At 38.3% G+C, this 26,177-nt stretch overlaps 1 protein-coding gene across 6 annotated transcripts; it reads right to left on the bottom strand.

The window, feature by feature from the left end:
- On the bottom strand, positions 1-26,008 carry LOC118425856 (ATP-binding cassette sub-family C member 9-like). 6 transcript variants are annotated; one of them, XM_035834970.1, is made up of 42 exons: positions 25,912-26,008; positions 24,614-24,782; positions 23,521-23,675; positions 22,902-23,067; positions 21,629-21,726; positions 20,924-21,109; positions 20,668-20,724; positions 19,462-19,668; positions 18,964-19,116; positions 18,407-18,562; positions 17,589-17,768; positions 17,134-17,251; positions 16,893-16,933; positions 16,432-16,611; positions 15,889-15,963; positions 15,498-15,572; positions 15,251-15,335; positions 14,971-15,076; positions 14,594-14,692; positions 14,350-14,434; positions 14,070-14,150; positions 13,784-13,921; positions 12,984-13,084; positions 12,393-12,505; positions 11,347-11,379; positions 11,038-11,166; positions 7,785-7,975; positions 7,248-7,417; positions 6,748-6,817; positions 6,357-6,514; positions 5,162-5,254; positions 4,791-4,893; positions 4,494-4,607; positions 4,038-4,158; positions 3,645-3,775; positions 3,351-3,429; positions 2,820-2,928; positions 2,183-2,286; positions 1,871-1,920; positions 1,608-1,691; positions 1,299-1,361; positions 1-1,091 (listed from the first exon to the last, which is right to left on the bottom strand). In XM_035834970.1, the coding sequence occupies exons 2-42, from the start codon at positions 24,744-24,746 to the stop codon at positions 954-956; spliced, it is 4,728 nt and encodes a 1,575-aa protein (XP_035690863.1). In that variant the 5' UTR covers positions 24,747-24,782; positions 25,912-26,008; the 3' UTR covers positions 1-953. The 6 variants fall into 6 exon arrangements, with proteins under 6 accessions (XP_035690863.1, XP_035690865.1, XP_035690864.1 ...); XM_035834972.1 differs by having other exon boundaries at positions 11,071-11,166; XM_035834971.1 differs by lacking the exon at positions 11,347-11,379.
- Positions 26,009-26,177: the final 169 nt, after the last annotated feature.

Below are 26,177 nucleotides of genomic sequence, written 5' to 3'. Positions count from 1 at the left end.
TTTATGCCTTAAATCTTTTAATATAACAAATTTTTGCAATCTAGTGTTTCTATCACAAGACCAAAAAGCATGTTGACCACATACACGTTGTATAAATAAGAATGTCTCCATGTCTTGATAACATCAGCAACATCTTAGTAATTTCTCCCAACAGAACATTTGCAACATGCAACACTTTTAGGTAACAGTTATGGGATGAATAGACTATCCAGCTTTCTGTATCTTCTTTGTACAAGTATCATTTTAAACTACTGCCATTTGGTCAAACCATCAACTGTGTACCATTATCCTAAGCTTATTCTGATTTATGCACCACACAGGCAAAGAGTGTTTCATCAACAAAATGAAATGATGGAACAGTATTTTGCAAGCTAGATACGTGATCTAAAAATCAAGCTCCTACATGCAAACTACAAGAAATTTACAACATTTTCGCCAACCTCGAAAGCTACAGAGACACACAAAGTTGACAACAACATTTCAATTTGTTTATAGCTAAACTAAACTAACGACTAATTTCTGATATACATGGTGAATAAGCAGTTTTCACAATTCAGCAATGACCTACATAAATCTTTAAAAAACTATCAAGAATTGGAGATACTGGTACCCAAAATGTATTTATCATTAACTGCAGATACACGGGAAACTATATTAACTGTCTAGTAACATGGAGTCCACACTCGCTTCTTGTTAATCAAATATTTTGCCATATAAATATTCACAGCAATAAAGCTGATTGTATACTAGTAAAGATATGGCTTGTGGTAATCAATGAAAATTCATATAACAACGGAGTACAACTTACTGTACATTATTGGTACATGAAGTTATATTTTTCAACAAATTTATGATAAGCTTCTAATACCAGCAGTGGTTAACTTGAAAAACACCATACCGGTAGCACACTCAAAATCTGTCAACTCTTAAACTCAATCAAGAATTGTGGTTCTTTATAGGTTGGCCTTGACCATGGAAGTGAAGATGCTGTCCTCTTGCTCCAACAGGACACTGGGTTTGTTGTTCTCCACAATCCTGCCTCCGCCAAACACGAGAACCCGGTCACACTCAAGAATGTTTGGGACACGATGCTAAACAACAAAGACAGAAGACAACATTTAAGTGTCGTTGCTAAACTTTTACTTTTGATGAAATCTGACCCTCGTACAATATACAATGTAAAAAAACCAATAACAATTAACATGCTGGTGATAAGTACTTTTGGATTTTCTGTAAGGGATAAGAATAAGTCATAATTAGACCAAAATCCAACATGGACAAGGATACTGGCTACTTACAGCAATAGTGATGACAGTGCAGTTTGTGAAGGAATTCTTCACCACTCTGTGCAGCATGGCTTCCTGGAGTAGAAGAGAAAAATATGCAGTTGGAATCTCTTGGAAGGAATCAAAGCTGTTTAAAAGTCCTAATGTGCATACGTCATGTATTTTCTATGAACACAATCTCAGTTCCTCATGTGGAAAATGTATCAAAAGTCACATAAAAGCTCACTGCCTCTGTCTGTTCAGTATAAAGAAAACTGAAAATTGGACTCAACAAGATTTTATTAATAGATCTAGCAGCATAGGTTGACCATATATACTCACAGTCTCCATGTCCACCAGTGCGGTAGCCTCATCCATAACCAGGACACGAGACTTGCGGACAAACGCACGGGCCAGGCAGAAAAGCTGCATGTGTGAAGAGCAATGGAATAGTAATTTCTGGCAGATCTTTCAGACATGACATATCAATCTAATTTAGTATGAAGACTAACATTAAAGCCATTTTAAGTAGATAAAATTGTAATGAAACTGATCTAGTATCCAAACATATACTAGTATTATGAGTGCTTAAACATGGGTTTTACCTGTCTCTGCCCAATACTGAAGTTAGAGCCACCTTCCCTTACTGCTGTGTCTGCATGGGCAAGACAAAATTAGAGAAGATCAAACTACAATATATGGCAGCACTTCTGAAAGCTGGACTCATCAACTTTGAGTTGATAAAAAAGTGTGTAAAAACCCAAATCATTTAAATCTGGCAAAAATGTGCCATCATTATGACAACTGCATTACTGGTTAGATCTACTGGAATGTGTTGAAAATACAGAATCATTTTGCTTTTCGTGTGGTTCAGGGTATAAGATTTTGACTTGAATTGTAAGGAAGAGACGAGTTACCAAGACCCTCAGGGAAGGAGACCACCAGAGGCTTCAGCTGAGCGATCTCCACGGCATCCCACAATTCCTTGTCATTGTACTGTCCCGCTGGATCCAGGTTAAACCTGAAACCAACAACTGTGATGAAATAACAGCCCCTTTACTGTAGCAATAGCCTAGAGGATAAAGTGATCACTTTGAATTCAGGAGGTCATATCTTGATTCCCCAAATGAATCATACTAAAGACTTAGTACATATTGCTTCTCTGCTTATCATCTGGCACTTGAGAAAGAAGTTGAATACACAGTACAAGTGATGTCCGAAAAATATTTCTCCATTGTGACATACTTCCAGTGTACATCTAGGCAAGATAGCCTCATAACACAGACTAGCCTCCTGCTGTAGTATTTGTGCAATCGCAATGATGTCATGGTGACGCAGTGGTAGGCAAAAAGCAGGTGTTTGGCAAAAGATTGATTTTCATATTAACCATTAATTTAATTTTCTAATTTGAATATCAATTTTTTAATCTAATCTACTGACATCCTGGTGGGCACCAGCCATCGAATAGCCCAGATATATATATATAACAACAACAGAGATCGCTTGTATTGTCTGTGTTCTACACCCTTAGAAAGAATGGATGTTGTACTGTACCTGATGGTCCCACTGAAGAGGATGGGGTCCTGAGGGATGATGGTCAGGCGCGACCTCAGGGTGTTCAGGGGAACGTCTGCGATGTCTATCCCATCAATTACTATCTTACCTGAACAGAAAATATGGACATCAATGCAATTCCTGCACTACAAAATACAAAGACTCCAAAATATGGCTCTATCCTTTAGCTAGCAAAGTAGACCTATCAGTAAGGAAGATTTTTTGACAAAATCATGATAGGGATATAACATGCAATGTCTGTATTGTTGTCATATGCAATTTCTGGATAGTTGTGATTTTTTTTACTGACATGCAATGTCTGTATTGTTTTCATCAACAGTGAAACAATAAAGAACTTTTTTTTTTAAACGATGCAGTATCTATCTATGGTGCTGATTCGCTTTCCACTGAAACTGTAAAAAAAAACATGTATTATCTTTCCATGGTGCTGATTTGCTTTCCAGCATGGAAACCCTCTACATATCCTTGAAAAATGCACAGTATATTAATCTTTGGTGATGTTTTATCTACCTTGGAAGTTGTCTATCATCCTGAACAGAGCCATGGAGAGGGAAGACTTCCCACTGCCAGTTTTGCCACAGATGCCCACCTGGAAAATAAAAAAAGAATGTAAAAAAACAAACAAAATCATTAAGCTTTACTTTTGGTACAGTCTTTCTCCTTAAACTTGAAGATTTTCTGTCTATTACATTTACCAAAACGAGCTTTGGGTAATTCTAAAATTCACAACCAGTGTAACATTAGCATTTCTGTAAGCTACACTGACTTTGTAAAAAAAAAAATAGGCCATAATGTTTTTATTACCTTCTCGCCAGGTTTGATACGGAGGTCCACTTCTCTCAGCACAGCGGGCAGATCAGGCGCATAACGTGTGGACAAGTTCTCTAACACAATTTCACCGTGCCCTGGCCACTCACGATGTGGCTCCACATTACCTGCAACAAATCAGCAATTACTGTACAGTGACTGCATATTGCAGATGTGTTCAATATAGTCCTGATTATAATGCTGTAACCATGCATCTTCCTTAAATCTGTAAATAAAACAAGCAAGTATAGCGGATGTCATGTGAGAACATATCAGAAAACATTTTATACAGGACAGCTTTTTTGTGACATGGTCATGTATTCTTCTTCTACTAACAATGTATTTATCCCACTAGAGTTTATAAAAAAATTGAGAGGTACATGCTCTTACCCTCCTCTTTCCTGTAAGGTTCGATTGGCATCTCTGAGAACGTGGACACCATGTGGACAGCATCCATCTGCATCTCTATGTCTGCAATATTCCTCACACCCCAGTTCAGGTAAGTGGACACCTATGACATAAGAGTACAACTCATACTAAAGGAAAATGGATCACGAAGGAGAATAGGTCCTCCTGCAGAAAACAAGATCAAGACAGATGCTCATACATGTATCATCTGGAGGAAGCCTTCCTCAGCTTTCCTCTGATACAAATTAAAGTACATAGGAACATGATTGTGTTAAATTGCTTTGCTTGCATGAGTTCTATCATGTTAGTGAGAAAAGGCACACATGGGTGTATGCACACTTGTGTATGGATCCTGACTTGATAGTCCAGAGGAGCCAGTAACCAATTTGGAGGAATGGGGGGAAGAACAGAGTCACTGCACATGCCAACATTACCTACCATAAGTGCATATGTGAGGGCCAAACCCACAAGCCCCACAGGGATGTCACTGTACACAGCTGCTGTCAGGGAGCACATAGCAGCCCACAATACCACAAAAGCACCCAAATAGTCCTGCAGAATGATGTCACAGAAAACTTCATGTAATCGTAACAACAATGATTATCTTTTAAACATTTCATGCGAATAAAGGAAATTGTCATGTGAAGATAAAATTGGAGAAGGGAAGAGATGAGAAGAAAAAAAAGAGAGAAGAAAAGAGAGAAGAGGGGAGGAAAAGTGAATAATAGGACCAACCAGCCTGACTCCCAGCCACCTGTTTGCTGTGTTCAGGAACAGGAAGGCCAGGGTGTTCTGATCAATCTGATCATTCAGCTTCTGTTGGAAACGCTTTTCATCCCTAAACAGCAGCAGTAAATCACAAAAAATTTAAATTTTAAAGTGCTTGCCAAAACAATGTCACGGTTAGTCCAAGCAACATGTTGAACAAAAGGTGAGCAATCAAAGGTAAAAGCACTGGCTTTTTCCATGGAAAAACTATGAGTAAACATTCTGATGACATTTTTTGCATTGAAAGATAATTTCAGGAGAGGTAGTTTCTGTAGAACATGAGAAAGCAAAATATCAAAAGGAAAAACCAGTATAACATGAAATGCAGACACACAGACCTGTAAGCCCTGACAGTGGAAAGCCCCCGCAGTGTCTCTGAGAAGTGGTATAGGACAGGGGACTTAGTCAGGATGTCAAGATGCTGCAACTCCCTGTAACATAACAAAACACAGGACTACTAAATACAGAAATGCAATGACCACACCAATATTTTACTTTCACTTGTTTGCTTTGTTTGCCAAACAAAAGAAACCGAATCTTACTCAACACAGGAAATAACATGGGGGCACTTTACATTTTTACTCTTTAATATATATAGTAGGAAACTCCATTCAAGCAAAACATTGGTGTGGAAAAAAAGCAATTGATAATGTCAGGGTCACATTTCTAAACCTGAACCCGACCTGGTTATTTAGGAAATGACAAATAAAAGGATACACCGCCTGGCGGAGTGCTGGTTTTGAAATGTGACAATGGCAATTAACCAGAGCATAGGGAAAACTGTCAGCAAATCATAAATCACAAGGGGTGTTCTAGAAAAATGAAAAAAATAGGCAGCCAATGTGGCACTTTAAAAACAAAAACAAAAAGCTTTCATTAGTATCTAATATCACATGCTAACTTATTTCACAGATAGGAATGCAAAGTTTACCAACAAAGGTTATGAAGCTGTGTACTGCCTAGCTTTTGGTTTCTCTGGAACATCCCTACACAAAACATACCTTTTCCTAGTCACTTTGCAAGACAGCAGTGCCCCATAAAGACGTCTGTTAGTACACAGTACACAGCACACAAATTCTCTTAGCTTGCACTCTGTGACAATAGCTAATATCTATCCACCATAGCCATTTATGTAGCACATTTCATTATGTTGCATATGATAACTATAGATTTGATTTCAACTTCTCAAGGGCAAATATGGCATAAATGTATGTGATAGATAGATATTACCTACTGTTAAAAGTATGTTCTCTTCTCATGTGGTATTGTACAACTTAGTCATGTATGAATATGTGTGTATCACACAGGTTTCGCTTAGAGTTATTTCACTCCTAAATCTCAGGTTGTTTAAGACTTTTTCTGACACTACCCTTGCTGGAAAAGAAGGTTAGAGAATAACACTTTTGTTGAAGAACCCGATTTATACCAGTAATGTTATGAAATCATGAAACACAGATTGATCACTGTCATCACATTAGCTTTCAAAATATTAAATATTTGGAATTTGAACTTGTTCACAGACAAAGGAATTACCTGGAGGTCTGAATAAAGAACTTCTGCAGCAGGTAGAAGCCAAAGAGGATGACAGCAGCAGGGATGAGGAAATATGGAGTGACGATGGCGTTTACCAGGAGGGCGGCAGTACACATGAGGAAGGTTCGGATCAGTGACTCTGCAGTCGTGGGGAGTTGCTATAAAGGGAAAGTGCAGACAACACAAGAACAGAAAAATAGAAAGATCAAATAAAACTAACATGTTGAAGGGCATAGATAAATGATATTGAGGACAGACTGAAACAACATATAGGAAAAACTTGAAAAGTTCCTTGACACACACACAAATCACACAGCTTGGAAGAAAACTACAGCAAATATAACAGAAAACATGAAACAGACAGGCAATACCAGTAGGGATTCAAAATTACCTGGTCGATGGTGGCAGTGTCAGAAGAGAAGCGACTGAGGATACGTCCATAGGGAGTTGTGTCAAACCATCTGTATACAAATAAGTAGGGTGATTGGGAATTACTATCATGGAAAAATTGTCAGAATTCATCAAAGTGATGGTGATGGTTTCAGTGCATGTTATAAACCATACAGTTTTCCAGCATCTCAAAATCCATGAACCTGGTGAGTCTAATAAACACATTTATTCAGCAATCAAATCACTTAGGCTTACAATAATACTAGAATTGTTTTCCTCTGAATTTTTGTTGTTATTAACCATCAAAACCTTTTACTAAGTATCATCATCACTTATTGATAGCAAAAGTGTGACGGTATTCTAGAATTATTATAATCATAATATCATTAGCATCATTTTGGAATAATGACCAACAGTAACTAAGGCTATGTCAAATAAGAATACTGATACATGTAGACCAATCCTGGGTAAACACTCATACAAATTAACATATCCTTGTACCTCATTGGAGCGAGAATGATTCTCCTCAGCATCTTCTTGTGCAGGTTCTTCCCGGCCTGGACTCCTGTCAGCACGATGATGATGGACGCCAGAAATGCCATGAAGATTCCCGACAAGGACAGCCCAACGTAGCCGTAGATGTAGTAATGCCACTCGTCCTCCGTCAGAGCCTGAGAAGTCAAGCAAAATTAAACAGGCCTATTGCTCTAGTTTATGTTGGATAGGTGATGGTCTTATATTGCTATAGTTTGTCATACTACAGTGGTAATATCCAATCAACATCTTCTGCAATATAACCTTTGGCTTTAGGACTTTCTTTACCACTCAAGTTGGTAGTGTAGCACTCATAGCACCTCTAATACCATCTAAGCCACCCCCCTCCCACACACAACTTTTGAATGAAATGCAATATCAGTAATAAATCAGCAGTAAACCCTAAATCATAGTAATTGTATCAGCAGCTGACTGAGACTTCTATGCTTGTATATTGTGTAATGTATCCAGCTTGACCAAAAGGCTACTCGATATTGTACCTACCGTTCCATCAATCCAGAGTGATGACCAGTCCGCAAGCCAGAAGTCCCCTGCCACCATCACCCCGTGCTTGAGAATGCTGACCAGTAGAAGGATGACCACCCACAGCACCCCGCCTGCCAGCAGGTAAGTCATGTAGGCAGACATGGGTACGGACATCAGGTCCTTTGCCATCTTCTTCTTCTCAGCTTCATCTGAAATGAAAGGGTGGGGGTGGGGTGTGTTCCCAGGGGTTCATTTGTATTCTATGTACGGAAATTGACATTGGCTTTGTTTCCATTACTATCTGACAAAAAAAAACTTACATCATAAATATCTTACTGTTACAGACAGATTAAACGCTAGTTCACCTTTATCTGCGGGAGGAACCTTTATCAGTTTTTTTCAAAACAGGGTATTTAGGCACATCAAGCCGACAGGTGGTAGTTTTAAACTGCAATGTACTGAAAATATTGTAATTTGAAAACAACGTCAAGTCGACGTGACATCCCCAAATACCGTTTTTAAAGGCAACGGATATAGGTTACCCAACGGATAAAGGTGAACTAGGGTTACACATGATAAAACATTTTATTTGATATTTGAAGCTGTATGAAATGCATACTAAGTCTTCTAGGCTGTTGATCATGCAATGCACCACATAGCACACTTAACTGTGATTATAGTGAATGACACACCACAAATAACATATTATACAATACTAAGTACCACTCAACATCACACATAAAAGAAGTAACTTGTGAACAAAAGACAGAACATCAATACATAAAATTGAATGTTGGTGTTATATGATATGGATAGAATGAATTAGATATAATGTCATGATATGATACAATGACTGTATGACCCCAGTGTCCCAGAGTGAAAGGCCATTTCTCCTTCAGGCTGTTTCAAAGAACTTTCCATTTCTGTGACGACTGGAACATACTAGAAGCAAATTAATCTTTGTCCAGTAAAACGGACCACTAATTTTGCAGCAGCTATAATCAGGTGTGCAGTGTTAGCCTCAGTGAGAATTTGCAAGACAAAGCAGACTTAATTGCTGCGATATTAGTGAATGTTTTGCTGTAAGTGTAATTATGTTAAGTCATAGTAAAAGAATAAGATTTATTTATAATTGTGTTGGGTTAGACACAATTTCGAGATTGTGAACAAAACATATCAGGAAAAATTAGCACATATGTTGTCACTGGGTGAAATTTTTAAAGTCAAGAAGATTAATATTTAGTTTTGATTTGTAAAGTATTATTGCCAAAACCACATTTGAAAAGGGATACCAATAGGTTTAGAGTCAATTACCTTCAGTAGCTACAGCGGTGGAGGGTGGACAGAAGAGTGTAGCGTGGGAGAGTAGAGGAAAGCATGGAGGAAAGGAAGTGAAAGACTACATGAACTATCAGCATCATGTGCATGTCTCAACATTGCAAGCTGTCTTGTACTTACTATACACCGGTTTTACATTGAGAAACAGGAATTGTTAAATTCTTTCCTACAAATGGCCTAGAATTGTTAGCTGAGGATGAGAAATGAATTTCAGACTTAAGTAGAAGCTATTTTCTTGATAAAAAATTTGCTGATAAAAAAAAACAAGGAAGCAAAGGAACACTGTGAGGAACATATGACAACATCTCCAACAAATTGCCCAATGAAAGACTACACACTCTTATCCTGTTATAGGAAATAAAAAACAACATCAAAACATATACATGTACAATGTAAATGTTATCATTAGATGAAACTGACACACATAACGTTACTGCCAGCAAGACATTACTGAAAAAGACACAGCTTTATATCAAGACTCATTGTAGACAACAATGTCATACGATAATACAACAGACACTATAGTTAAACAGAAGACTTAAATGCAGTGTTGTATAGTGACAAGCATACTACTGCTACTTGTCTACATTCAAAAGACATCAGATTTGACAGTCAGTGTCACAATAATCAACAACTGTAACAGAAACAAGTTAGACAGTCTTTTTACCATCATTTAAATATAGATGTCTTTCACAAGAAATTATATGATTTGTAGTTGGTGCTTTATGACCACAAAATGATGCTTATGATGATGAAATGCTGATGATGAAATATGTAATCCTTAAGAATTTCAGGCAGTTGGCTGCTGAATTGTGAAGTGTGACTGGCAGCATTGACGTGCAGTGGCGGCGGCACCGGGGGGGCAGGGGGGGCGGCTGCCCCCCCGGAAAATATGTTGGGGGGGCGTCGCCCCCCCCAAAAATCAAGCTGAAACCTTGTGTATTTTTTTGATGATGGAAATTTCATAAAATCAAGCTAGTCTAACAGCATAGTTTACCCCTGAAGATGCAAGAAATGGCGTTTCAGAGAGTCCCGATTTCAAAATTTCGCCAGACCTCCCTTGTGACGACTGCGTCTTCGACGCAGGACAATATGTTGCGGAAGCGTTGCTCTGAAAAATCTTTTAAACCAATAGAAATTGTACTATCATACTTAGCTTAGTTTATAAGCAGAATGTGCCACTGAAATTCAGGAAATGACGTTTCAGACGGTCAAGATTTTAAAATTTTCTCCGGACCTCCCTAGCGATGACTTACGCCTCCGGCGCTCACAACGACATGGTGAAAATTTGTGCGTGGTAGCTTAGGTCATCGCCCTCAAAGATCTTTTTCTTTGACAAAAATGGCATAAGATTTAGCATAGTCTGCAAGCAAAACTTGTCCCTCAAAATACAGAAAATGTCGTTTCAGAGGGTGCAGATTTCGAAATTTCCAAAGACCAACCTTGCAACAGCTCGCACCTTCGGCACTCGAAATCGTGAAAATATTTTGGGGGCATCGTCCTCGCTAAAACCATGTGTCTTTCTAACAGAATTGCCATCAAACTTAGCTTAGTCTGGCAGCAAAATCTGCCCGTCAAAACGCATGAAATGCCGTTTTAGAGGGTCTAGATTTCAAATTTTCCCGGGGGAGCATTCCCCCGGACCCCCCTAGGGTGGTCGCGCCTCCGGCGCGACAGGTAGCGCCTTCGGCGCTACGTAAGCGTGTGCCACAAAATTCTGTCAGTAAAAGTTCGCCCCCCCAGACGAAATTTCCTGCCGCCGCCTCTGACGTGTGCTCAATCATGATCAGAAGTCCTGGATACTGTACAGATACATGTGAAAGTGCATAACAGTTAAGACAAGGCACAGAACACATGATTAGTTGAAAAATCAGCTGAAACATAAGACATACAATTCTACAAGTGACTGACATGTATGCAGCAAGAACTATACTTGGAGAACTGAGGAGATCTTGAGATGACATACTGGACCCTTTGCCAGAGTCTTTGTCTTCCTGGCCTTTCTTCTTGATGGGAACGTCCACAATAGAAACCACATCATGGTGGACCTTGTGGTCATCATCTAGTTTGTGAATGAGTGAATGATGTGGATATCAGAGGGATACAAAACTACTAAATGTGATAAACAAAGTGAAGAAATGAAGAGGTTAAAATGAAAAAGTTGAAAAGTCTTTTTAATTTCAGACGATGTTGCAGCTTGGCAGAAAGAATGAAAAATACAAAACAAAAATAATGTGCTTGCCAATGTAGACATCGTGCACCTTCTTCTCTTCATCTTCAGATGTAATAGAGGAACAAAGATTATCATCAAAGTAAATGAAAGCATATTTTATAAATTTAGCAGCTGATATACAACATGGACCCAATGACAGAGTTTAATTACTAAACTCTACATACATTCTTTATAACATGCCTTATTTTATTAAAAAGAGGCTTTCACAACAAGGCGAAGGGTCAAGGGAAGACTGTTTTATGATTTTTTGTCAATGGGAGTGATCTTAAGCTAATCAACTGCTTAAAAAGTCTTTACAGGGATGTGTAAAAAGAACCTTAAGTTTCCTTCCCTTTAATCTACAGGAAGCAGCCAAAGAAACTTTTCTTCAGATACAAACAATAAGCAATTGTTTTCAACTTGCTTGACTTCATACTAGTATTATACTTGTACGTGAGGCCAAAAAAAATCCTACATGCTGTAATGTAAATACATGTACATGTACATGAATATGTAACTTGCCAATGTATAACTCGTGGGTGTGGCCCTTTTTGTCTGCTGAGAACAAAGAATGATAGTGATGACAATCTTACTAGGATAACAATAAGAGGTGAAGCAGAGGAAAGGAAGAAACAACTAGAACAAGTTGAAATGATGTGTACAAAAGTTTGGACTTGCCAACATATACTTCTGGCTTAGGTACAGGTATTCTGAGCTGATGTACGGGTTCCTCTGATGGAGAGGGAGACAGAAGTTAATACATGTAGTATGTGAAATTATGCTATTCAGCATACAATACATGGATCATAGTGAAATGAAGGTCACAAACTGAATGAGAACATGATATTATGACAGTGTATATAATAATACATTGAACGAAGCAGAACCCAGCAATGTAGCATAATCCGTAAGCATCAAGAAAATGTCCGGTTTATGCAAGTGTGTTCACTATCTCTACGTATCTCAGTCTGAATGTATTATCAACAGAAAGCTCAGGGGTATGTGCTGAAGTAACCAATTGTTATTTAATATTTCAAACAAAACACTAATACTAGTAGTACATTTGCAGTTCTAACCTGACATTTCTTCATCTTTGTGGTGCGTCTTGGTTGCCTGGCGACGGAGATATTTCTTCTCCAACCCCCGCTGGTCCTTTCTCCTCTGTTCCTCCTCCTGTTGAGCCTGGGTACTGTAAAGATGAAAATTCAACCCATCAACAGGGTGATCATTTGGGTGAATTTGGCCAGGGATCAACTTCTGAGCGAGACATTTCAATCTACCTACGCCCTTAATAACAAACGTAATGTTTATACTAAGCAATGATTTTTTAACCTCCTTGTAATAAGTAATTATCCTACGACCCCTGAACTCCTCAGCAGGGAAGCCAGTCAGTCCGACCAGCTTCTGGACAAGGTCACACTTGCTTTTCAAGCCCAACACCCGTCTTGTTCTTGTGCCGAGTGAAAGGGAGAGTGAAGATAATTTTTGTTACGTTACTAACTATTAAAGATACACTTTCCTTTAGATCAGTGAAAAATAACACAGTAACCAAATTGATTGGTTGTTAATACAAGCCCAAAGACAACAGGTGTTGGTCACAACAGTTGTGACAAATCTATGGTAAATGTTGTGGGTGAAAATTGGGCCAAGCAAGTTTAGAACTTCACCTGATGGTGTTCTTCCACATCTGGTACAGGGATGGGTCCTCTGTGGTGATCTCTCCAAAAGTACCCTGGTGGGTCACGTGTCCGTCTCGCATCACCAAAATCTGCATAAATTAAAAATAAACAGCTTACTCTGATAAATGTTGTTATGGAAGATATAGAATTATGTCATACCTAAATATAAAACGTTCGATACGGGTGTTCCGGACCGGCTGATAACTTTCCGTACGGCCCGGGCTTATCACACGGGCTCCATTCGAATAAATCGAACTGTTTCGAATGGGCCGAGTACGGCGCCATCGAAAGTTTGAATACCCGATTCGGACGTTGGAACATTACTGTTGCAACGCTTTTTTTTTCGCGGGCACCAAATTTGTTCAACTTCTGGCGCATTTCGCATCAAAACATGGGTTTTCTCAGGTGGGTATGACATAAATAAAATACAACACGGTGTATTCCGCATCACCCTCGGTTTCAGCCCGACCGCGGGTCGGATCGCCCGACGGCCGAAGGGCGATACGGAATACACCGTGTTGTATTCTATATGTATATCACCAATGCCAAGGAGACAGTCAAAAAGGCAATCAAACTGACAAAATTTGGAACTTTGTAGAAAATTAATACAGATGGAGTCTGAGGGTCACAAAACTATCATCAATTGCACATTTAAAGTTGCAGAGGTAGGATGGCCTAACTATATCATGCATCTAGCAGCCCCCTACTGGTCCTACAGAGATGATGGGGCTCTACAGAGTGCTGGATAGAGTATCAGTGGGAAACCCAAAGAGAAACAAAATATGTACATTGTCTGCTTCTTTCAAATACTCCAGCTTGTGTGTTACAAGGATGATGGTACGACTCTCCTCCCGCAGCATACCCAGAATGCCCTCCTGCATCATGTGACTTCCCTCATGTACATCCAGGAAGGACAGAGGGTCGTCCTAGAATGTAAAGAAGAGGTATCAAACTGTGCTTCTACATCATATGCAATCAGATACAACAAAGACAACAGGATAACAATCACTAGAACAAAAAAAATAAGAGATTTTCATATTTTCTGCAGAAACGGCCTGAATATTGTAAACCTACCAAGATGACGATGTCTGAGCTGTAGTATAAGGCCCTGGCCACACTCACACGTCTCTTCTGACCCGGAGTCAGCCAGATTCCCTGACACAAAGGAACAACATTTTATAAAATTCAATTATCTCATCATCTTTCACCTGAGAAAATTCAACCATCAAATCATGACTCAACTCCAGTATCTATTCTTATCTGGGGAACAGTTTGAGTCAGTTTAGGTAGTCCAGAGGTGATTCAGAAAAAGACACTTGGGAATCTATAACATGTTACTCTCGATGAGGCTCACCCTCTCTCCAATCTCAGTCTGGTCTCCTTCAGGGAGGATGTCAATATCTGCTTGTAGAGAACAAGCTGAGATAACACGGTCATATCTGTAACAAACAACAACAAAAGGCTGAAGATAATAACTTAAAGTACATTTTTATTAGGATTAAACATATCAAGTTAAAGTTGGTTTAGATGACATGGAATTTTAGATGACAAAGTCATGGAATTACAATTTTGTAACCTAAAGGTATTTGTCAACCTACCTGGCTTGGTTAAAAGGTTGTCCAAAAATGATGTTGTCTCTCAGATTAGCATTAAACAGCCAGCCTTTCTGGGCATGGAAGGACACTCTGTTCTTTTCCCTACAAAAGGAAAAGATGTACAAGACTTGTAGCTAGCATGGGAAATCTGATGTCTTACTTGCATTTCTCAGTAGGTCAACATGTACTTTATCTTTACCGATAATACAGATTACACAACTTGGGTGCAAAAGGTACCAGTGAGTTCCTAATACATTAGTAACAAATTCCAATTGGTGCAAGCAATTACATGAACATGTATATCAAACTGAGATAGAAAGGTGAGAAAATGCATAATCTAATGTGATGACATTTACTGATCATGAAAGTAGATGACTTACAGGCACCAGGACACATCCCCAGCCAGTAGCTTCATCTCACCAAGTATAGCATTTACCAGGGAAGTCTTTCCAGAGTCATGGGGACCAATTACAAGAGTCATGGCACCTAAAATATGGAAAAAAGGAGTAAACATAAACACCATCACAGCCACACACTAGCTACACTGTAAATGACTTGTAAGCTAAAATAGTAAAAATATACACAACTCAATATCAAGACTTTATACAACCTTAAGTATTATCCATAGACTTTATAGAGTTTTCTTTTAAAATCATTTACCTCTAGGAACCTTAAAGTTGATGTCATAAAGTGTGGTCGTTGGAGCATCAGATGACAGGTCCCATGCAAAGTGTCCATTTGTGACCTGAAACATGACATAAACATTACATAATTCTACCGGTAATATCACATAATGCAGTAAAATGTCTATCAAGTAGAAGTGAACATATCTCTTATAACAAATTCATTTCTTGTAAATAGTTATAAATCAGTTTCTACTATCAATTTGTAGGAAATTTCTTTTTACCTCCAGTACAAAGTTCTCTGGCACCATCTTGGCTGACTTCTGTCTCTTGATGCTCTTCATATGAATGCCAGACATCTGAAAAACATCACTACATGTTTCAAGTATTGCAACACCAATACTTAATACACATAAATATTGACTGATGCAATATGAAGAATATAAGATGATACATAATTCAGCCATTGAGCTGCCAGATATCTTCCTTTTCAATAAACCAATGATTATTATCATCATCATCATCATCATCATCATCATTTAGAGGGTCATAGTACAGTGAATTGTAGCACCAAACCTGATTTTTTATATATATTTGCATTATATTAATGATACTTGCATATAAAATAATAATTTTGCCATAAAAGTGATCATTATTCTGTTACACAGAACTGACCCTGAGCAAGGTGATGAGCACATCCTTTGCATCCTCCTGTTCATCCTCTCCTGTCAGGTAAAACCCACGGTCAACCTAATCATGGGGGAAAAGATATTAGATATGACAATGTAAGGAAAAAATACCTGTTCAGTAAATACATTTTGTATATGATATGCAAGCTATGGAGTCTTTGAAATCCTTCAAAGGAAAAATAATCATTTTCTGATTAAGAAAATAAGCAAAAACAGCCTTAGAAGACAATCTGTGATACATTTGTACTAATAGGAAGACATAAAAAAGATATTGAATTTATCATGACTCTAGCTTTATTTGAAACTCCACCAAACTGTCCATTTGCACACCCAGAAATGTATGGGCTTAGAGACACTTTGACGGTGATACCAAAGCAACAGACTCTTCTGAATTGCATAATAACAATATATTCATTCCTCTATTCATTCATTCAATCACCAAATGTCAGGTTGGTACATGTATGGATAGTACAATTCAATAAAGAACTGTATCCTTTCACATAATAGTGTAAAACAATCAGGATCCTACCTCTGGGATATCCAAGAATGGCCTGAGCCGTTTGGCACTCATGATAGCGTTGACCATGGCCACCACCACCATGGGGAAGTTGAAGAGAGGAACCACCAGGATGTTGAAGAGGACGAGGGTGGCAAATGTCCTGCCGGCCGTCAGAGCCTCATCAGACATGTAGTGATGAATACTGAACGTCTGTAACAAAACAAGGATTATCACTGAAATTTTATATTTAGAAGAAAATGGCTATTTCACTCCATGGGGGCTGTTTATGTTAACCCATGTATCTTGGTAGCATTTATGCAGAAATGTATACTATGCGAAAAGGATACATTTTGTATTTTGTTATGGTGGTGTTTCCTTTTGCATTACAGAAGCTGCATCACTAAAAATAATCCTTTTACAAACGGACAATATACACTTCTTAACTCATTGACTATAGGGAAAGTACATGCACAAGGTTTAACGTTACTTACCACAACCGTTGCAATAATTGGAGTAGCTGCTGTCAAGAACACTGCAATACAAAGGAACTCTGTTTAATAAACATCATAATTGCTTTATACTTAAGAGCTTCAAATGTAGTCTTGTTTCCAGCGAAACCAGTAAATATTCTTGATTTTGATGTTGACATGTTGTTGTCTGGGATGACAATTTGCAAACTTAATTGTTTGTTGCATGATATTGACTTTTTTTGTTCTAAACACATGAACTCACATGAGATGACAAGATAGACAGATGACTTCCTCATGCTGCTGATTTCTCGGTTGCGGGCTCGATCCACCAGCGTGCAGAATATGCTTTCCCAGGAGTACAGTTTCAGCAGACGGATGCCCTGTAGAAAAGGACAAGACCAGATGAGTTCAATACCACCATTTACAAGGTTATATCTGTAAATAGAGCGATTGATTTGGTCTTGTGCAAGAGGCAAGAACAAACTTTCACATTATCCTTATGAAGGTTAGACATCCAGGTAATAATATTCAAATACAATAATTCAATCTCTAAACTGGAGATTTAACAATCTTTATATTGTACACCTGATTTCTTTAATACTTTTCAAGTTTAAAAATGCCTTCTGTAAGTGTGAGATGATATTCAATCTATCATGTACTCCTTTTTTCACAAAGCATGAATGCAAGGTACATTAAGTATGAAAAAATATCTTTTACCTTAAGCATCTCATTGAATTTCTTGAACCTGTCTTCTGAGTGGTCCATAGTGTCCTTCTGCATGTGTGTCATCTGCCGTGCCACCAGGTACTGGACAGGACACAGGATAACGATGATGGCGGCACCGATCACTGCAGGGTAACCCATCTGGTAGTACAGCATCACCATGGCAATCACCACCTGCAATGAAAAGGAAACATATCCTGATCTATTCATGTTTATGACAGTTAGACATCCAGGTAAACAAAGTTCAAATACACTTCAATCTCTATAACTGGAAATTTACTTCCAGACAATTCGAGTGACATCCATCACTCTTCTTCAGCGGCACCAGAATGAACTGGCAGAACAGTTGAGTGTCTTTATTTGCATATGATCCTTAGGGGTTAGCTGTACTTGGATTGAATCGTTCTGTCAGTTCATTCTAATGATGCTAAAGAAGAGTGATGTATGTCACTCGAAATGTCTGGAAGTAAATCTCCATTTTTTATCCAGTTGTAGAGACTGAATTGTATTTGAATATCCTCATCTAGTGTTAACTTACTCTGCTACTGGTCTTGATAAGTTCAACAAAAGAGATCAATTTTATACACAGCAAATTCCAAGTTGGCCTTTTTGACAATGCAATGAACAGCTGACTGTGGCATAATGTTCTGTTCAAGCTGTTTCTTTTCACAGAGAGAAAACTACATGTGACAATGCAACTTTTCACAAGCATTCACATTGGAAAGGGATATCCGCAGCCAGAGTTGTATGTGGTACACAGGTAACAACTGGAAAGACTTCCGACAAGTGAAGATGCCCCCCTCCCCACGTACCTGGACTGGCATGGCCCAGAGATGGGGACAGAACCACACAAACAGCATGATCTGGTTAGCGTCCACGGACATCAGGTTGATGATCTGCTCGATGCTCCAATCGCCATTGGACAGGCTCCAGGAGGACATGCGAAGGGTTTTCTCATATATCAGTCCCTGTGTGCAAGAAAGGAGGAATATGGGGTTTAACTTAATGCTCATGCAAAGTGAATGTATGGTACCGTAACCAGTACTAACCACACGAAAATCCAGTATCTGCTTAGTACTATGAAAGGCAACTGGAGTGAATGGAAAACACGAAAGAGAGAAAAGAAATAATTCTTGAAAAAAGAGATGGGAAGGAGAGACTCAGAATAGAGTGAAGAAAGGAGAGAAATGAAAGAAAGATTTGACACAAGAAATAAAGATTTAAAGAAAGGTATAATGTATAATTGAACACCGAAAAAATATGGAAGTCAAGAACGTATTAAGAGTCAATTATCATTATTACAAAATATAGTATTAGTAAGTAATCCTTTCTCATTTACATAGACTTCTCCTATACTAAGGCAACCTACTGTTATGCCAGCCTTCAGATTAATGCCCTCCTTGATGGCCAGGTAATAAGACATCTCCATTAAGGTGTGCTGCAGCAGGGTGGCCATGAACAACAGGTATGCCAAGATGAATCCGTTCTCCATAAACTCTTCCAGGGATACAAAATAGTGCTCCTGTAGATAACATAAGAGAGAGGGAATTACATACTGCATGGGAGGAGTGGAACATGCAGCCCTATAGATAAAGTTTTATCTCCTAGAGGAATTTAAAAGTAAGTTCCTTTTTCCACAGTACCAGAAAAAATACATAACTTGTTTTTGATCAAATGTCTGTATAACATCTCACAATAAAACCCACTTTGTATTTCCTATACAGGAAATTTCAATGATATATATCCTAACTTACTTGAAAGCCACTAGTGCATATATTCCCAGCATTTATTCCCACATACAGCTAACTAAAGTCAAAACAGGAACTTCTGTAGATATATCATTGTGCACATTTTATGCTCTATTCACCTTGACTTGCTGAGAAGCGTGGAAGGAGATGTTTCCTTGTCGGATCTCTACCAGGAACTTGACGATCCCCGCGACACACAGAGGACCGATGAACCCTAACAGATCACCAATGTAACGGAAGATGGAGCTGTACACGATTGACAGGCCAAAGGCCTTAAAGAAACATTTCCAGATGGAGGGGGTCTGTCCTTCCTTGGCAGCTCTATCCTGTATTAGGAATGTTGATTGCTTGCACAAATTATTACAAAAACACAAAGAGTGGTGATTCATAATTGACAAAGCTCTTTGCACATAATCAATCTACTCCAGTCTTGAACAGTGATGAGGTGGTAAAACAAGCTTAGACACATTTGTAACCAAATCCTTTCCTACTGTAGCACTACCTAGTGGTGGGAAATACATGTAGGACTAGTCGGCAATGACCTGAGGAAGGCAGCAAATGGACTAACAACATGTTCACATGTGAACATCTGTTGGTTGTGTACAAACTTTGTTAACCATAAAACTAATTAAAAATAATTTTTCCATATAATTCCAAAATCTAAATTCTTCCAAGAAGAGTAGCTATTTGCTAACAATTCATTAGAGAAGGAAACGCTATCATTATTAGTACTGGAACATTTATAAAGGACACAAAAGGAAATTATTGTTAAAGAGACATGTATCAGAGGAAAAAAATCATTTGCTTGTACCAGAGAGGCCTGACCACTCCTTCTGAATTTCATTTTGAACATTCTAGCCTATAGAAAAAAAGACATGTCAAAATGCCAGGAATTTTTCCACATGACAACTTGGTTGTGTTAAGAGAAAAGTTCATGGCATGTGAACACAGTACAACTGCCAAGCCTGAAAAACATGTCTAAGTACAAACACATACTGAAATGTTTAAGTTATAGATGATATATACCAACCTCCTGCCTGAAACATTAACAACTGCTAAAAAATACATTCACAAATCTGAGATTTGACTTTTCGGGTAAACATATCACATATATGATGTATATGGATTTCATGTAACGCTAGTGGTTTCAAATTTGCAATAATTTCAAAATGTTCCGATTTGAAACCACCATCCGTCAACTTCATATCCCTATATACACTTTTTTTTTACAAACAACAGATAAAGGTCACCCTCGGATTAAGGTGAACCAGCTTTACTAGACAGTTATTTTGTTCTTAAAAAGAATAACCAATCTAGAAACATACCTTTTCCTTTTTGTAGACATTCTTGAACCTTTCTAGATTAGCCTGTGCTTTGTGTTGCTGTAGATAAACATAGAGATGAAGATTACATGAAAATATTAATAAAATTGCTAAAAGTATGATAGTATTTACATCTTCACTAAAATGCTTCCAACTTGCACAAGAAATTGATGGAACAACAAATAACAGAATAAAGAACAATTAATAATGTCTGGGATTGGCTGCATGATGACTTATATACATGTATAACAGCCCTTACCGTTGGCAGTTGCCCTAGATTGTCCATGCTGATTGGCTGCCTGTACCCCTGCACCATGAGTTTGTTCATCCACCAGTAAGTGACCTTGGACAGCAGGTTGACATAGGGCTGGTGGAAGTGCATGTCCTGTTGCTGTAAGTCACCTTTGATGTCTAAGCCCTTGGACTCCTTGAAGAAGGCATATCTCTGCAAGCAACATTTGGCAATGAAGTGAGACTCTACACTTACTATCAGAAATGTAAGACATGTCTTTAGCTAAGCATGCACCCATGCATGGGTGAAGGTTACCAGTAACCCTCTATTCAATTCGCCTAATAGTCACATTTTTAAACACAGTGATACAACTTTGTCAACGACACATGGTAAGATAATTGAGGAGGAAACATGATGCTTTTTGTTGGCTAGTCACAATGTGGCTTTGCTATGGCTACCAGTATTGAACATCTTTAACCGAGCACACCAGCTGCAGGTCACCCCTAGTCTTCTGGATGAGTGTGTTGGGTTCTTTTACGTGCAGATGTTTGACACCATACACTCAGGCTTTACATCCCCATCTTTACATTACAAGGATGATGTGACTCTTTTCTAGTTGTGTCCAGACCAGGGAATGAACATGGGTCATACAGGGTAGAGTCATAAAAATGTCTCGTATAAAACACTGATCATTCGAAGCCACTGATATAACATAGAAGAATGACATCTGACCTTCTGAAGAAGAAAGTTGACTTCTATACAGATATACAGGAAGTAGATGGCAACAATCAACCAGTTCAGGTCCAGACGCAGATGGGCGGCATTCAGACCTGAAGGTATAAAGGTCAACAAACATAAACAACAAACTCATCAATTATGACAAAATAACTTGAGAAAAATGTCATTACATTAAGAATGCAACACTTATATAATCAGCATTGATAAAGATAATTTTGTGTCCAAGGTAGGCAAGTTTTATTTTAGCAAAGAATGCTATAATAACATTTATCAATGATCATTTATTAATTGTGCAAATGAGGCTCTGATCTGTTTGATTTATGTCCAATGATGTTCATCTTTAGTTAACCTCTAACTACTGTAAGTATGAATTTTTTGAAAGGTAAACATTCATGAGCTTGAGCGTGAAACTACCGTTTATGAAGTGACCAATGATTTACAAAATGCAGGGTATCTACAGGATGTGACCTGGGAGCATTAGGCATGAGTCCAAAACCCTGTATTATTTAGATAGGTCACAGCTGTCACTCTCTACAAATGTCATGTCCTTGGCCTAAAATAGTCAGATATTTGTCTTTACTTCTTCAGGATTAGGGAGTATCCCGTTGCAACAATCATGGGCATACCATAATTTGCAAATATCTACACATAGATAGGCATGCTGCTTGAAAACAAACAATATTAGTACGTAACGACATACAGGCACATACAATGTATAATCAAACAACCGCCCCAAAGATGGATCTAGTTGTGAATTCCCTGAATGTCTTACCAGTACAAGCAGTGCACAAGTGAAAGAAGAACGACAAAAAAACTGTTATAAAAGTTGAACTTCAGAGTAAATCTAATATACTGTAATTGGAGTAGTACTCGTAACTAAGAAAACATAGAATTGCTTAATACACAAACCATTATAGCATTAAGATTTCTTTCTTTTACATTATGCATGCATTAGGACTACATGTAGGTTGCTCCCTCTACGTACAGTGTGCCTTACGGGGTGGTATAACCTTTTTTCTAGCTGAATACGACTTGGATGCACCAGTCCCTGTCCGGGTGAATGATGGTGTGTGGCTAATATGAGATGGAGATACACCATGCCTCCATTCGGGTGATTTGAAGTAAATCACCAACTCCAGACAGAAGGATTTGCTCCATTGCACAACACATAGGCCATGCCCCTACTCTTTTTCGAAAGGTGTGGTGGGTTCTTTAATGTGCATGAGGTGTGGCTCTCCTTAAACCCGGAAAAGGGGTTCTGACCTACCTTGTACATACAGGTTCCACAGTTTGAGGATCCTCATGATGATTGCGATGACCCAGTACCCCAGGAGCAGCAGTAGCAGCTTGGGAAAGTTGGACATCTCCACATTGTGGTAGTACACTGCTGTCACTAACGTGGCTACAAATGTAACACCTGAAGGTATATACAGCTGGGGGAGGAAAACACAATTCATCTTTATTTTTTGTTACAATCGATTTTGTAAAACAGTCACATTTGGCATGAAAATCATCAAACAAAGCAAAACTAATTCCAGAGGGTATGCAATAGAGCAATTTGAAAATATTTTTAGAGCAATCAAAATACATTGTACTACAAAAATGCTTCCACTCTTGGTGCCATACAAAAATCCTGATTCGTAACCATGACCCAAGTCAAGGACTTTTCTACACTTAACTAGTCTGACACAAATAGGCTAAAAAACATGACATCTGGAGAACATGACATCACAACCACTTGTATTCTCTCATACTTCGATGATGAAAAAAAGAAGACGAGAAAATTGGAATGAAGAGTCCTGTTAAATATTCTGATTTTTTACAGGACAAAATAGAGCTGTGGTACTGATAACATTATTTTCAGACATCAGCTTTGCTTGTGTCACCTGTAGGTATGAAGCAGTAGAGTGTAAGTCAGACAGCAGACCCTCAGCTATCTCACAGGACAGGATGAACAGCAGCAGCACAGTCAGGCTCCAGCGCAGGCTGTGGCCTGGGTAGTGCAGCCATGAGCTGTGGTTGATGTTGACTGTACCATAACCTGTTTGGATATAAAATTGCGGACAAATGGTATTACTCAAGGTAATGTCTACTGCACAATGCTAACCTGCTCCCTCCCCTTACATGTAGCACAAGTAACAATTTTTGTATCATGTATAAATAGAGATTGACATAATTGATGGTAGCAGCTAGACTCTATAATTTGCACATCCCATACTCAACTATTCTAAAAACTTCTACATACATGTATTAGTATTACTGATGACAGTGTTACGCTATACTCATTTGCAGAGTCCTTGTGCTGTTGGCATTTATAATCTTTGGAATTAAAGTGCTGATTTGAAATTTTCAACAAGGACCTGGTTCTCTAACGCCTCTGCATTAGCATGCATCTAAAACTTTAACAAATGTCTTGAAAAAATTCTTCTTACCTTGCATTGCAATCTGACTGGTAGTGCTATACATATCCACAGGGGTTGAAGTCATGCTTGTCAGGAGGACCATGCAGTGTTGTCTTCCACATCCACACACCATGCTCCGCTTCATGTTAGTAACGTTACATATAAAACATGAGCTAAAAGTTGAAATTCATATTAAAAGAAAAATATTTCAATGTTTTACTCCACATGCAAATAAATGATAGATGACAAATGAGTTTTCATTGAAAAGCATATTAAGTGAGCTACCCTATGACTTTCAGTATTTGTGATCAATCCAATAACCTTAATAATTAGTATGCTATAGGTGTTCGTTATTAGATATTATTGAAAAAAATTCTGCTTAAAGAGGTCACTGTGATTTATTCAATATTTTGTATTCCTGTGATAATTTTGTTACATTGGAGATCATCATGACTGCCATGTGTAGAAAATACAACCAATTAAGCTGTCAAATTCATGCTGAAGCTATGCAATGAGGAAGAAAGAAGTGCAAACATTTTCTTAAACTTTAGGAAAAGAGAAATGAAAGTTCCCTTACCCAGGAGCAGTATGGGAAGGGCAGCGATGAGGAACAGGACATGTGGAATAATCCCGATGGCTTCCACGAAGCACATGTTATCCAGCGTGCCATTGGCCACACTGTAACCACTGGCGTGAATCCCACAGAACATGGTGGATATCCGTTTAGCTTTGTCAAGCTGGAAAATCTGAGGAAAAGGCCACTTCACAATTGATGACAATGAACAAGTTTCTCTTTCACTGTTGATACTGACCTTTGACCACTTTATGAAGTTTGCAATAAAGCAATCATGACTGATAATGATTTTTATATCATACCTAGCCTGGGCTGTATTTATCTTCAATTCGATATTCCAAATGGTTGGTAATGGTATTTTACAATACAACCCAGGTTCCATTAGTTCAATTCAAACAATTCGAAATCGTTTGCGTGCGCCGCTGTCGAAAATTCAAACATTTACTGTTCTCAAACCAATCTGGCATGGCATCCGTTCTTTTGTTCGATTTCACAAATAAAGTTGTTGACTTTCATAATTCAAGAATCATTCCTACAATTTCTGAACGCATATGCAATTCTCCCTCTTATTGATCATGAATGCCAATACCAATACGAGCAATCGCGATGATGTCACGGTGACGCAGTGGTAGGCAGAGAGCAGGTGTATGGCAAAAGATTGGTTTACATATTAACCAGAAATTTGATCTGCTAATTTAAATATCAATTTTTAATCCAATCTGCTGACATCCTGGTAGGCACCAGCCGTCAAATACCCTGGATATAAACAACAACAGCGATCGCTCGTATACTACATTAAGCTTAGACTCTAGATCATTCTCACGGATATTAAGAAATGTGGAGTTATTTTGACAGCCCTCCAGCCATGGCCATTTCAACCCGATACAGAGACATCCCAGCCAAAAATAGCAGGCACCAATCCATTAACAACATGGGGTCGGCCAAGTTTCGGAAAGATTGTTCACTCTAAAGTCTAACATGATTCTCTCCCAAACATTTATGGCATATAATCTCGTAACTTCAGATCTTTAACATTTCATATTAGAAATACATAAAATTTTGCAAATCCCCTTTAATGTCATCATTCAATAATGAAGTCCATCTGTTGATAGCTAAGCCCAAAAAATGATGAGGATGAAACTTGATCCTCATGATGTCTCTGTCCAAAATGTTCAGCAATTCCTGCCAAAATCTAACATTATCACAACTAGGATAGAGTACAACAGTAACTTCAGCACATACCAAACGGTTTGAGCTTACCTAAGGAACGTTTAGATATTCAGAAACTGATGAAAACTTACCAAAAATCACAAGGACAATCATTAGCACCAGCTCACTCCCAGCATGTCCCAATGTTTTTATTAGGATCCAATGGGGGGGCTGTTTACCGTATTCATAAAGACCGCCTATATCAATTTGAAAACTTATGGCATTGTATTTACAATAGATCAAATACATACTTCAAAAGTATTATATAGAATACTTGACAAGAGACTTGACATTATGTTTCTGCAGCAAATTACTTTTAATTGAGTTTTAGCGGAAATATATAGTGTTATCAAAAAGG

Source organism: Branchiostoma floridae, chromosome 11 (genome assembly GCF_000003815.2).
Source record: "Branchiostoma floridae strain S238N-H82 chromosome 11, Bfl_VNyyK, whole genome shotgun sequence".
Lineage (NCBI taxonomy): Eukaryota > Metazoa > Chordata > Leptocardii > Amphioxiformes > Branchiostomatidae > Branchiostoma > Branchiostoma floridae.
Note: the sequence above shows the minus strand (reverse complement) of the source record. Positions and strands in the feature narration are given on the sequence as shown.